This window comes from Acartia tonsa, chromosome 5 (genome assembly GCF_053477335.1).
Source record: "Acartia tonsa isolate MP-2025a chromosome 5, ASM5347733v1, whole genome shotgun sequence".
Taxonomy (NCBI): Eukaryota; Metazoa; Arthropoda; class Copepoda; order Calanoida; family Acartiidae; genus Acartia; species Acartia tonsa.
Window position 1 is genome coordinate 46,557,069 of NC_137264.1, and position 12,309 is coordinate 46,569,377.

The 12,309-nt window shown below is 46.2% G+C and overlaps 1 protein-coding gene across 6 annotated transcripts in view; it reads left to right on the forward strand.

Moving 5' to 3' along the window:
* Nucleotides 1-12,309, forward strand: part of LOC145319653 (baeyer-Villiger monooxygenase-like) — a 102,896-nt gene that overhangs the window by 56,751 nt on the left and 33,836 nt on the right. For all 6 annotated transcript variants that reach the window (XM_080161927.1, XM_080161922.1, XM_080161924.1 and 3 more), the window contains one exon: nucleotides 8,340-8,378. In XM_080161927.1, the coding sequence (XP_080018053.1) occupies nucleotides 8,340-8,378 (39 nt within the window). The remainder of the gene's footprint in view (nucleotides 1-8,339; nucleotides 8,379-12,309) is intronic.

Here is a 12,309-nt window from a genome sequence, read left to right on the forward strand (position 1 = left end):
GAAAACTTCTTTTTCATAATGTAACCAATCAAATTCACTAAGTTTTCTTAAGTTGTCAAGCTAACGAATAAGAAAGCGTTATCATAAAACTTTGTGGACTAGTGTAAAAACAGCCCATTGTCCCATCTCTCTATATGTATTTCTGTCCACGGGGTTGGGACCAAGAACACAGTAATAGTGTCTGACTGATTATGACGTAACAAAAAAAAAATTAGCCAATGAGAGGCCGTTATTGACCAATGGTAAATTTATAGTGGCCTCTCATTGGCTAATTTTTTTTGTTACGTCATAATCAGTCAGACACTATTACTGTGTTCTGGGACGAAGTGTCTTTCAATTTCAACTGGTTCTTTCAATTTAAGCCAATAGCGTCGGAAATATAAACAATTTTGCTTGATTCACTTATACAAGAGATTAATAATTAGTATTTTTACATGAAATATATTTCTTAATGATGAAGTAGAAGTTTTTATCTTAAATTGGATTGAGAAAGATTTCTAACTAAATCGTAAATGGCATAAAAACTGCTAATTTTTCCACCTGTAAATGATATACCATGATTAAAATGCGTCCTTTAACCCAATTTTGTGAAATTGATTATCATGATATAATAAATATATGTAGGTCTATATCATATCAGAGAGAGAGAGAGGGGGGACAATGTGCTGTTTATTACACTAGTCCCAAAAGTTTCATAATAATGTTTTTTTAATCGTTGGCTCAACAACTTTGATGACTTTTGATGGGTGGATTCATAAAGTTGAGAGTTTAAACGTTTCAACCAAAAATTTTAATCTGCAGGTGCGGTAATTTTGTGTATCATCATTGGGGATGTACATTTATGGTAAGCCGAGCGTTCTCGGCCCACAGGGTAACGAGTTCGAGTTCAACGAGCCCTAGCCTTGAATTATTCTACCAAAACAAACTAGCAGGATTTAGTCATACAGAAATTATATATTTAACTGAATAATATTTACAAGCAATGTTTACTATATATATACAACAGATTATAACAATGGTTAGGTTTGAAGGGGGTGTGGGACGCTAGGGCTTAGCTCCCGGCGGTAGACAGGCTGTGGGGGCAGCGGTGGTAAAAGGGGAGGCAGTGCCTCCCGGTTGTATAATCGCGTGAGGGGCGCGTGATAGCTGCATGTTTGAGTCCCTCCCCACATTTAGGCAGGCCAGTTTGACCGCTAGATAGCGGGGTCAACATCGGTCATGAGATAGATGGTGATATAATAAGATTAGTGCAGTGGGTTTGTTATGATAAGTCACAGCGTAGCAACTCTGTAAACTGCCTGTCCGTCTGGTTGTCGTATTACCACAACCTCCCCTTCAAGGGTTGCGTGGCTCTCAAGCCACCAGGCCTTGAACCTGGGGATACGACAACCTATGTCTGCGCAGGACAGGCTCTTCCTGGGGCACAGCTCGATGGAGGACAGCTCGGGCTACACAGGCTCCACGGGACACTCGTTGCTCGGTCTGGCTGTGGTTGGATATCAGCATTGTCAGCTCCTGGTTGGCTTCTAGACGGGGGTTGGCGACGGCTAAGCCCCGGCGCTGGAAATTTTGCCTCGTCTGCAGGACTAGCTCTGCCTCAGCGGGTAGCTGGACACGGAGGCCTAGGCTAACTCTGGTGGTTCCCAAGGGGGGAATGACGATGGATGAGGGCGCATAAAATTCCATGGGGGCGCCTGCTTGATTCAGGTTGCTTGGCCTCCTAGCTCCTACCCGGATAGGGATGGCTGTCATCAACAGGGGGCACATGGCTTCAGCTTCGTCCTCTGGGGCGGCCTCTTCCATTGCAGTAGCTGCTTCTCCTCCTACAGGCTCGCTGCTGGCTGGCAGGTGCTCCATGTCTGTATCAGGATTCCAGATGGCATCTCTGGGTGGCTCTGGAGCTGGCGGCGGCGGCGGTGGTTCGTTGGGTTGCTCCTGCAGGTCCTCTTCTACTGGGTCACGATCCTGGCCGCTGGGCTGTGGGGCGGCTGCGGCCGGCTGGTGCACTGGGAACTGTCCTGGGTCGCTAACTGCGGGCGCCGCCGCTCCAACCGGCAGCTCGGTGGCATCCTCGTCGCCGTCAACGTCGACTTGAATGTCTGCTGGAATCTGGTGGGCAGTCACATCTCCAGTGTATTTGCGCAGTCGGCCGACATGCGCGGTAACTTCCGAGATCCTGGCGATTGGAGAGGCAGGTTTGATGACATAATGGACTTCTGTAGCTTTCCTCACTACCTTCCAGGGGCCAGTCCATCTCTTGGTGATCTTGGCTGCCTTCCCTGGCACCAGGCGGGGGGCCAGGTACCAGACCAAGTCTCCAACCTCATACTTGGCCGTGCCTTCGTCGGCTGCCGCGCTCCTCCGGATGGCTCCCTCCTCCTTCTGCTGGATGGCATCATACACTGCATGGTAACGTTGCAGGAGAGCTTGGACGTTGGCTGGAACCGAGGCATATTCTGTTTCTGGCAGCCGGAGCACCATGTCCACCGGAAGCTTGGCCTCTCTCCCAAAGATGGCCAGGAACGGGGTCACGCCGGTAGATCTGCAGGCCTTGGTGTTGTAGGCGAAGGCAATGGCAGGCAGGTGGGGCTCCCAGTTGTTGTCGTCCCTGTCTAAGAACAGACGCATGCCTGTATTGAGCGTCCGATGAAACCTTTCCACTCGGTTGGACTGCGGGTTGTAGGGTGGTGGATGTGTCAGGCCAATCTCAAGCCTGGAGGCCAGTTCCTGGAATACCTGGCCGGTGAACTCCATTCCATTGTCGGAGTGGATCTTCAGGGGGCATCCGAACGTGGCCAGGTGGCGGTGCAGCAGGGCTTCAGCCACCGTGAGGGTGCGCTTGTTGGGGATGGCGTAGAGGCTGACAAACCGGCTGAACCCGTCTTGACAGGTGAGGATATAGCGGTTCCCGGCTGGAGTCTCTGGTAGTGGCCCCACCAGGTCGATGAACAGGACTTGTTGTGGATACCCCTGGCGGGAGGGCACATGTATCCCTTGCTTCAACCTTTCCTTGGTAACCTTCTGGACACATTCAGGACAAGTCTGAACCATCAGGCGGACGTCACGGGCCAGGTTGGGCCACCAGAAGTGCATGGCAACGCGGGCAATAGTCGCGTCCATCCCAAAGTGCCCGGCCATGGGGGTCCCATGGGCTAGAAAAAACGCGTCCTGCTGGAGGGCCGAAGGCAGCAGGTATCTTGTCCGTTCCCCTGTCAGGGTCTGGTCAGTGGTGGTGAGGCAGCCATGCTCGTCAAGTCCCAGGGCTGGGAAGCGGCTGGCGTACTGCTGCTCGTCTCGTTCCTTGCCGCGCAGCTCAGCCTTGGTTGGGGCTCTGCCATCAGCTACCCACTGGCGGACACGGAGCAGGAGAGGGTCTTGTGTCTGGGCTTCTAGTACTCTAGTTGGGTCCAGTCGGGCGGCAGGGGGCCGGCTGGCTGCGGGCTCCCCTAGCTGGCAAAGGTTATGGATATACTCAGCCTTCTCTGCTAATTCTTCGGCGCTGGCCGTTGGCATGTTGGCGTCCTCTCGGCGGCTGAGGGCGTCAGCGTTGGTGTTCTGGGTGCCAGGACGGTGGCAGACAGTAAAATCTAGGGCCGCTAGCTCCTCTTGCCAGCGGGCCACCATCCCTGTGGATGTGTTCAGCGACTTCATCTGCAGCAAGGCTGAGGAATCAGTGTTGATCTGGAAGCTGCGGTAGGACAAGATGCCGTGGAATTTCCGGATTCCATACATAATGGCGGCCATCTCTCCCTTTCAGGACGGGTAGCGAGTCTCGGGGTCGGTTGTCTTGCGCCCCACGGCGGCAATCAGCCTCTCCTTGCCGTCCTGGCATTGACTCAAAATGGCAGAGATGGCGCGGCTGCTGAAATCTGTGGTGAGCTGGAATACCGCTGGCAAGTCAAACCTGGGCGGCGCTCGGATGGGGGCTTGACGGAACTTGTCCTTGAGCTGCAGCAGCTGGGCTTCCATCTCAGGTGTCCAGGCTAGGGTCTTGGCCGTCTTCTGCCGATTCATCTCGTAGGTGAGGTCTGCATACTCTGGGATGAACAGGCGGTAGTATCCAAAGAACCCCAGAAGCGCCAGCAAATCTTTGGGGGTGCTGGGGGCCGGCCAGTCCAGGATACGGTCAATATAATCCTCCTGCATGGCTATCCCCTCACGGCTGAGGGTATGGCCCAGATAATCCACCTTGGCTCGGAACAGCTTGGTCTTGGCTGGCTTGAGGCGGATTCCTCCCCGGCGGTGGGCTTCCAAGACCTCCCGGAGCCTAGCCAGGTGGGCCCAGGTATCCTGGTGGAAGGTCAGGACGTCGTCAAGGTATGACTGGAGGTTGGCTGTGCCTAATGGGTTTAGGACCCCTGCAATAAATCTGGAATAGACAGATGGCGCCGTAGCTAGGCCAAAGGGCATCCTTTTCCATTGGTACAAGCCCCTGGGGGTGGTGAAGGCGGTGCAGGGCCGGCTGTCCTCAGACACACGGATGGTGTAGTATGCGGCCACCGCGTCTAGGGCACTGTAGACGCGGTGCCCTCCAGCTCGTTCGACCAACTGCTGGATCCGGGGCAGAGGGTAGCTATCCAGCTCCAGGCACTTGTTGAGGGCTCTGTAGTCGACGGCCCAGCGGGTGCTCCCGTCCTTCTTCTTGATGGGCACCAGGGGGCTGCTCCAGGCGGAGTCTGACGGCTCTATGACTCCCTCCTGTAGCCAGGTGTCCAATTGTTTCTCCAGCTCAGCCTCCTGCTGCGGGTTCAGATCCCTAAATCTCTGGCGGATCGGCTGGGTCCCTGGCTTGAGGCGCAGCTGCAGCTCGACTACATCCGTGCAGCCGGGGGTAGAGTTGGAGAAGACGTCCCTGTATTCTGATAGCATGGTCCAGACCTCCTTTTTGAGCAAGGGGTCCTTGCGCAGGAACTCGTTGTCTTCCATCTCAAGGGCCTCCCACAACTCTTGCATGTCTGGGGGCTCAGCAGGCTCTTGGAACGAGTGGAGACTCGGGGGAGGCTTATCAGAAACCTCTAAAATGTCAGGCTTGACCAGCTCCCCTGCCACTGGGAGGCCAGCGTCCAGCAGGAGGGGCGTCTCCCCTTCATTCACCACCAGCACTCGAAACACAGTGGCGGATCCAGGCCTGTGGGCATACAGGCCTTCTGGGATGACAAGATCCTCCCCAAACCTCTGTTCTGGGGCAGCTAGTTGGATGGCATCCTTGGTGCGGTGGCCTACTAGCTCAACAGGGACCGCCATGACACCGCGGCCAGGCAAGACCACCCGCTTGGCCGTGCGCAGTTGGGGTGGCTGGCCATCAGTTGGAGTGACAGCGCTTAACCTATACGTGGCTGGTGCGGGGTCAGCTTCGGCTCCGGGACCCACCGGCCGCGACTTGACGGGCTCGGCCTCGGGAGGGGCTGACGTGTCGGAGCCAGGTGTGGCTCCGAGGGCGTCCGGCCACGATTTGACGGGCTCGGCGCTGGGAGAGGCCGAGGCGCTGGGTCCAGCCTGGGCTCCGTGGGCGTCCGGCCGCGACTTGACGGGCTCGGCGCTAGGAGAGGCTGAGGCAGTGGAGCCATGCATGGCTCCGGAGGCAGCCGGCCACGACTTGACGGGCACGGCGCCGGGAGAGGCTGATTCCTGGGAGTTGAGTGTGGCTCCGGGTGCATCAGACCGCGACTTGACGGGTCTGGACTCGGGCTTGGCTGGTTGTCTGGCTGGGGGTCCCAGGTAGAGGGGGCCAGGTGGACACGGCTGGCCGTTGATAAAGGTGTCGGCGGAGAAGATTGGTTCTGGAGGGCTGGCAATCTCAGGGAACGTTGTTGGCAGGTTCTCCCGCGGCACCTTGGGCACTGGGGGCAACCCCATGGCTAGCAGGTTGGCCCCCCTATGGGCGTTGAGTGCAGCATCCACCCAGTGCGTGCCTTTCTCGACCACACGCGGCTGCTCTGGCAGCGGGCCTGGCAGAGGCCCCTCATAACTCAACTCTCTCTCGGCTGTCTCCCGGTCAATTGGGACGCCACGGAGTGGGATAAACTCCCCACGCACCCACAAGCAAGGTGGTTGCATGTCGAAACAGAGCCTAGTTCCGAACTCCTTGAGAAAATACCCTCCTAGGTTCAGAGGGTGTGAGAGGTTCCGGACCACAGTCACGTGGTAAAGATGGAGTATAAGGGTGTGTGAGACTGCCATATATAATTCTTTCAATTTTCCTATTACCTGGAGGGGCTGGCCTTCCTCGTTAGCAGTCAGGATTTGGGTGTTGTCCGGAATCAACATGCGTTGCACGCCCATTGCGTGCATGAGGTGTTCAGAAATTACAGCAGACCCTGGTACACGGTTGCCAGAATCGATCATGGCATCAACCTGTACATGCTGGGCAGGGTCAGGAGTAGGAAACCTCACCCTGATATGGCAGGGGAAGTGGAGGTCCTGCCCTTGAGACAAGGAGGCCTCCCGTTCGGCTGGGGTTGGCAGAAACTTCGGTGGTGGCCGAACCGCAGCTATGGTGGTATCGCTTACCATGGTGGCTTAGACTGTAGCTTCGAATCACTAGAGCTTATTAATTATCACTGGGTCAACAATTTTATATTTATTTTTATCACTTGGTTGACATTTATACACACTTATGTGTTGTTATCACTAGGAGCTCTAGGTGTGATTCTGGAAGCACTGGCAGCAGGGAATGTCCGTCCTGCAAGGTTCAGAGGGGTGACGGCGGTAGGGAATGACCCGTCCTACAGCGCCGCTGGTTCGAATCCCGAAAATGGCGGCAGGGAATGGCCCGTCCTACAGCGCCTCGGGTTCGAATCCTGGAAGGCAGCGGCAGGGAATGTCCCGTCCTGCCGTGCCTGTGGCTCAAAATCTGCTATCCGTCGCAGTGGTAGGGCTTACTTGTGTGCTGAAGCTTCGCAGCCACACATTGCCTTCTCAAGGAGACCAGCACCCAGCTGTCTGTCTCGTAGGTTTGGCCTGGGTGTCCTGGGGCTTGTCCCAGCTACACTTGCCAATTTAGACTCAGTTCTGTAGCCGTCTGAGCTAAATTATCCGATTACCGTGGCTGCGCACCTAGCGCTACTCCTACACGGTACGGAAAAAGCGTCTTAACTGGCGCTTTTAGCAGGCTAAATCTGCTTGCCGTAGGCCAGAGGCCCACATATTGCGTTCAAAATGATGGAAATTCGACCTAAATAGGCCGTCTCATGGGTCAGTTGGCTTCTCAGTTGGCGGCTGATTGTCCCCTTACTTGCCAAAGGGTCCAATCAGAGGTAGAATAGGCTAGTTTCTGTAAGGCTCGATTGAAACACGCTGACACCAAGTTATGGTAAGCCGAGCGTTCTCGGCCCACAGGGTAACGAGTTCGAGTTCAACGAGCCTAGCCTTGAATTATTCTACCAAAACAAACTAGCAGGATTTAGTCATACAGAAATTATATATTTAACTGAATAATATTTACAAGCAATGTTTACTATATATATACAACAGATTATAACAATGGTTAGGTTTGAAGGGGGTATGGGACGCTAGGGCTTAGCTCCCGGCGGTAGACAGGCTGTGGGGGCAGCGGTGGTAAAAGGGGAGGCAGCGCCTCCCGGTTGTATAATCGCGTGAGGGGCGCGTGATAGCTGCATGTTTGAGTCCCTCCCCACATTTAGGCAGGCCAGTTTGACCGCTAGATAGCGGGGTCAACATCGGTCATGAGATAGATGGTGATATAATAAGATTAGTGCAGTGGGTTTGTTATGATAAGTCACAGCGTAGCAACTCTGTAAACTGCCTGTCCGTCTGGTTGTCGTATTACCACACATTAATTGATTGGCCATTGTCAAAGGGGGTTGGAATATTGTTCTCTGGCACTAATCTCTTGGGAGTATGAATCACCCACCCTAATTCTAAATAGCTTAAAACCTGCCTAGTATTAAAACATAGCTTTTGATAGAACTACAGTCTTACAGTGCAGTGGTTGCAGAGATCTAAATTTACAAGCATCTAGCTGCTTTTGCCCTAATGTAAAATTTAGAATTTATGAACTTTAAAATAAAGATCTTGCAATCAAAGTGATCTTTAAATCTAAGTCATATACTCTTACTAGCATCTGTGCCCCTAGCATCTATGCACTTAGAATTCGAAGGGGAAGTAATGGGTAGAAAATGGCAGTAAACCATCCTAATACATATATCTTTAAAAATGAAATAGACTAAAACCATCCTGGGACTTTCTGTGAATCTTCCCTGAAATGGGCAAATAATTCTGTTATCAAAATCTTTAGCTTCAGACAAATAAAACCTTTTTTATCGAATTTTTAATGACTTTTAATTAACTGATAAATTATCTTAAAATTTTTATTTCAGGCTTTCAACGAAGACCACGTCCACTTGATCACTGATAAGGTAAATAAAGTTTTTTGTAAGTTGTAAAAGTGACATAAAAATGGTCATTTTTTAGCGTAATTCCATAAAATTCAGGGGTAGCTATTCTAACAATCAACTCTACAAAAATTACGAAACCTTTTAAAGTAAGAAGGAAATTTATATTTGTTTTCTTCGTGTAATTGAAGAGGGGGGGGGGGGGGTAAGAAGGGGAGGAAAAGGGGGTTGTGGAATTTTCCTCTGGGATTGTTTGTCAGAATATCATTTCCTTTTCCCTGTAAAATTGAGTGTTGGGTAGTAGTCAAATGTTCTTATTAAGTCAAACTGTTCTTAATTATTGATTATGTCATAATATATATGCATTTGGTTATAATTAAGAACACTTTGACTTGATAAGAGCATTTGACTACAACCTAACTCCAACTTTACGGAATTACACGAAAAAATGACCCTTTTTTTAAATTAGATCTGTGCGTCCATGCTTAAATAAGGGGGATGGCTAAGTGTATTAAAAGACTTTATTTATCAAATTTCACTTTCGAAAGTTTCTCTACAAAAACATCAATTTTAAGCCACCTCTAATTTACAGGAAAGACCATAACTTTTAATTCAGCTGGATGTCCAAACATGTACCTAATATGGCAATTTGATTGAAATTTTAAAATTGGAAGCTTATGCGAGGCTGTAGCTCCCTTATTTTAAGTGTTTTTAAGTGTTATTATGACTTTTGATAAAATTGAGAATCAGACTTAGAATTATTCTTCCATTAATATTGTAGTTTATTGTTAGTTTTTTTTCTAAATTTTAATTTACTAACTTCTACTTGTACTTGTACTTTAGGCTTAGAACTTGTATTGAATGGGCCATAAATAAACTATTTATTCAGGAATCTTAAGGGATAAGACAAAGATAAATCAATATTAATCTCCAATGATGACAATCAAAATTCTGTAGATAAAAATTATTGGTTAAATTTTTAGGACACTACTAGTTTTAAAACTAGCCAATCAAATTTAGAAAAAAATACCCTAAGTCTGTGAGACAACGAATTGGATAACATGTCTTTAAAACTTTGGATAACAGTATTATTTACAGTCCATTGTCCCCTCCCTCTCCTCTCCCTGCATAAGTTGGTTTATTGGAAACGGAATTTTTAACTAACAAAATACGATAAAGGGCATGACAATTATCTGAATTTATTCAATGGCTCATAATTATTTAAACTAATTAATTTTAAGATAGAGCTTTAAATACTCGAAAACAGGTAAAAACCTCCTCTTGACCTATAGTAAACTTTCATGTAAAGGATATCGATTTATCTATAAGCCAGATACTTTGCTACACACAGACAGACATCCTTTTACTTTTTAGAAAAGTATAGTCATGCAGGGAGTAAGGGAGGGGACAATGGGCAATTAATTCAATTTAAGAGGGTTCGCTGAAAAGCAATGAAAACCAGATTTATCAAGAAAATTCTACCAAAAATGTAAAGGGATCATGGTAACCTAATTTAGAACAAAATTAGTTCTAAGAAAAAAATCATTTACTTGAAAATTAAATTATCAACACATCACAATGTAGTAAACATTCTGTAATTAATCACTAGAAAAATCTTGTTTAGAACTACCTCAACCCTTCTGGTATATTTTTAACTTACCCCTAAATTCAAGCGGTTCTTAGATTATTTAATACATAAATATCACAGTAGAGTTTCTATACATGAAAAGACATTTTCTTGGGGAAAAGTATTTGTTAAAACCAGCGATAAATAACAAACTTTTCTGTCTGCATATTCAAAACTAGCTCAGCTAGTTAGCGGGGCATTGATGCGCAAGTCCCCAAAATCAGTAAGAATCTGCTGTATTCGTGCACAAGCCAGTCCCCAAAGTCTGAGACTCCTTAAAAATTGAATATTCGATCCATTGTCCCCTCCCTTACTCCCTGATAGTCATGTATCAATCTCTCTGTAAAAAATGAATTAAGTTTTGCCAGTACAAAGTTACAGCCAAGGATCTTTAGGGATAAGACAATGATTGATTTTTTACATCTCCAATGATGATAAACAAAATCATTTCTATTGTAGATTAACTCAATGTTGTTAAGTTTGGACACTCAAACTTTTAAAATTCAATAAAAGTGCCCAAAGTTTTAGGACAAACAAGAAGATAATATGGTTATAAAACTTTGGGTACCAGTGTAATCTACAGTCCAATGTCCCCTCCCTCCCTCCCTGGTTATACAGTACAAAAGTACTATTTTATTTCCAATGAACATCAGCCCAAAATTACCTTTTCTATATAAGCTGCAAATTGCAAAAAATAGATAGATAGATAAATAAGCTGGTGATAGATAGATAGATCCCATATTTTTGCAAAAATAACTAGGCAGTCTTTAACCATAATTCACAAAATTAGAAATATAAAAAAACACATTTAATAGTATATATAGCTTTAGTTTAACATACAAGTTATCAAAATTTATTACCTTCTAATGAGATATTTAAACATTAATTAGCTGTAATATCAAAGACCGAATTTATTACGTTTTATTACCGAGGTTTTAAGACTATTTAAGATCACTGCGTCAAGCTAGAGACGTTAGATATTAAACCTATTTAAGTTATGATCACCAAATGAGTTAAAGGAATGCCTTTGTCTATAAACAGGCGAAGCTCATTACCATGCACATTTAGGACTTCCAGACAAAGATCTTTTAATCAATCCAGGGAGGAAGGGGACATTGGGCTGTTTATTACACTAGTCCCTAAAGTTTTATTTTAACGTTTTCTTTATTGTTGGATTAACAAGTTTAGTTACTTTTATTGAGTATTGGTTTATTAAAATGAGTGTCCAAACGTTTCAACCACTAATTGTAATGTACAGAAGGGGTAATTTTGTGTATCATCATTGAGGGTAAACATCAATTTATTGGACATTGTCTTATCCCTTTAGATCCCTGTGTGTTTATAGACTTTTGTAACACACAGAACTACATTAAGAGTAAGGAAACTGAAGCTTTATTAAACACACCATGCATGATAAAAATACACTAAGAGTAAGGAAACTAAAGCTTTATTAAACACACCATGCATGATAAAAATACATTAAGAGTAAGGAAGCTGAAGCTTTATTAAACACACCATTCATGATAAAAATGAAGAGAAAAGAAAAGAAAGACAGGGATCTAAAGGGATAAGACAATGCCCGATACATGGATGTATATCACCATTAATGATACACAAAATTACCCCTTCTGTATAGATTACATTTTGTTGTTAGACACTCAACTAAATATACCCAACCAATCATATTCATTAATAGTTCCCAAAGTTGTGGAGCCTACGAATACGAAAACGTTATTATAAAACTTTGGGAACTAGTGTAATAAACAGCCCAATGTCCCCTCCCTCCCTGGAAAAGAAAGATAAGATGATTGAATTGATTAAAATGAACCCATTATTATATTCTTTTCAAATTTCCTTTTTAAAATGGACTCTTGAGAGGCCTTATTCTTTTTGTAAAGCCATATGTAAAGCCAGTACGGCTTCGAAACCCGAATAATATCCAGAGGATGAGAACCGTTTCTTAACAATACAGAAAAATCATGTATAGCATCGTATTCAAGACAATTTTCCAGGTATAATAAAAATCACAAAACTGGTTTTAATCTTAAAACATTTCAATTTATAATCAGTGGAAAGCTGTGTAGAATACCTTACGATAAATAACTGCTATTAGTGATTTTTTGATGTTTATTTTTTAGTTTGGGTTAAGTAAATTTTAAAAGGGATCCCATTTTAAGATGAAGTGACAAGTTAATTAAAGAGAAGATGCCCAACCAGTTTTTTAACGAAAAGAACCTGAAAACCGAATTTTGATGTGAATTTAATAATAATAGGAATTTATTAGTGCATGAGGAGCTTTAGGTTTTAGAGATATTAATTATAGACCAA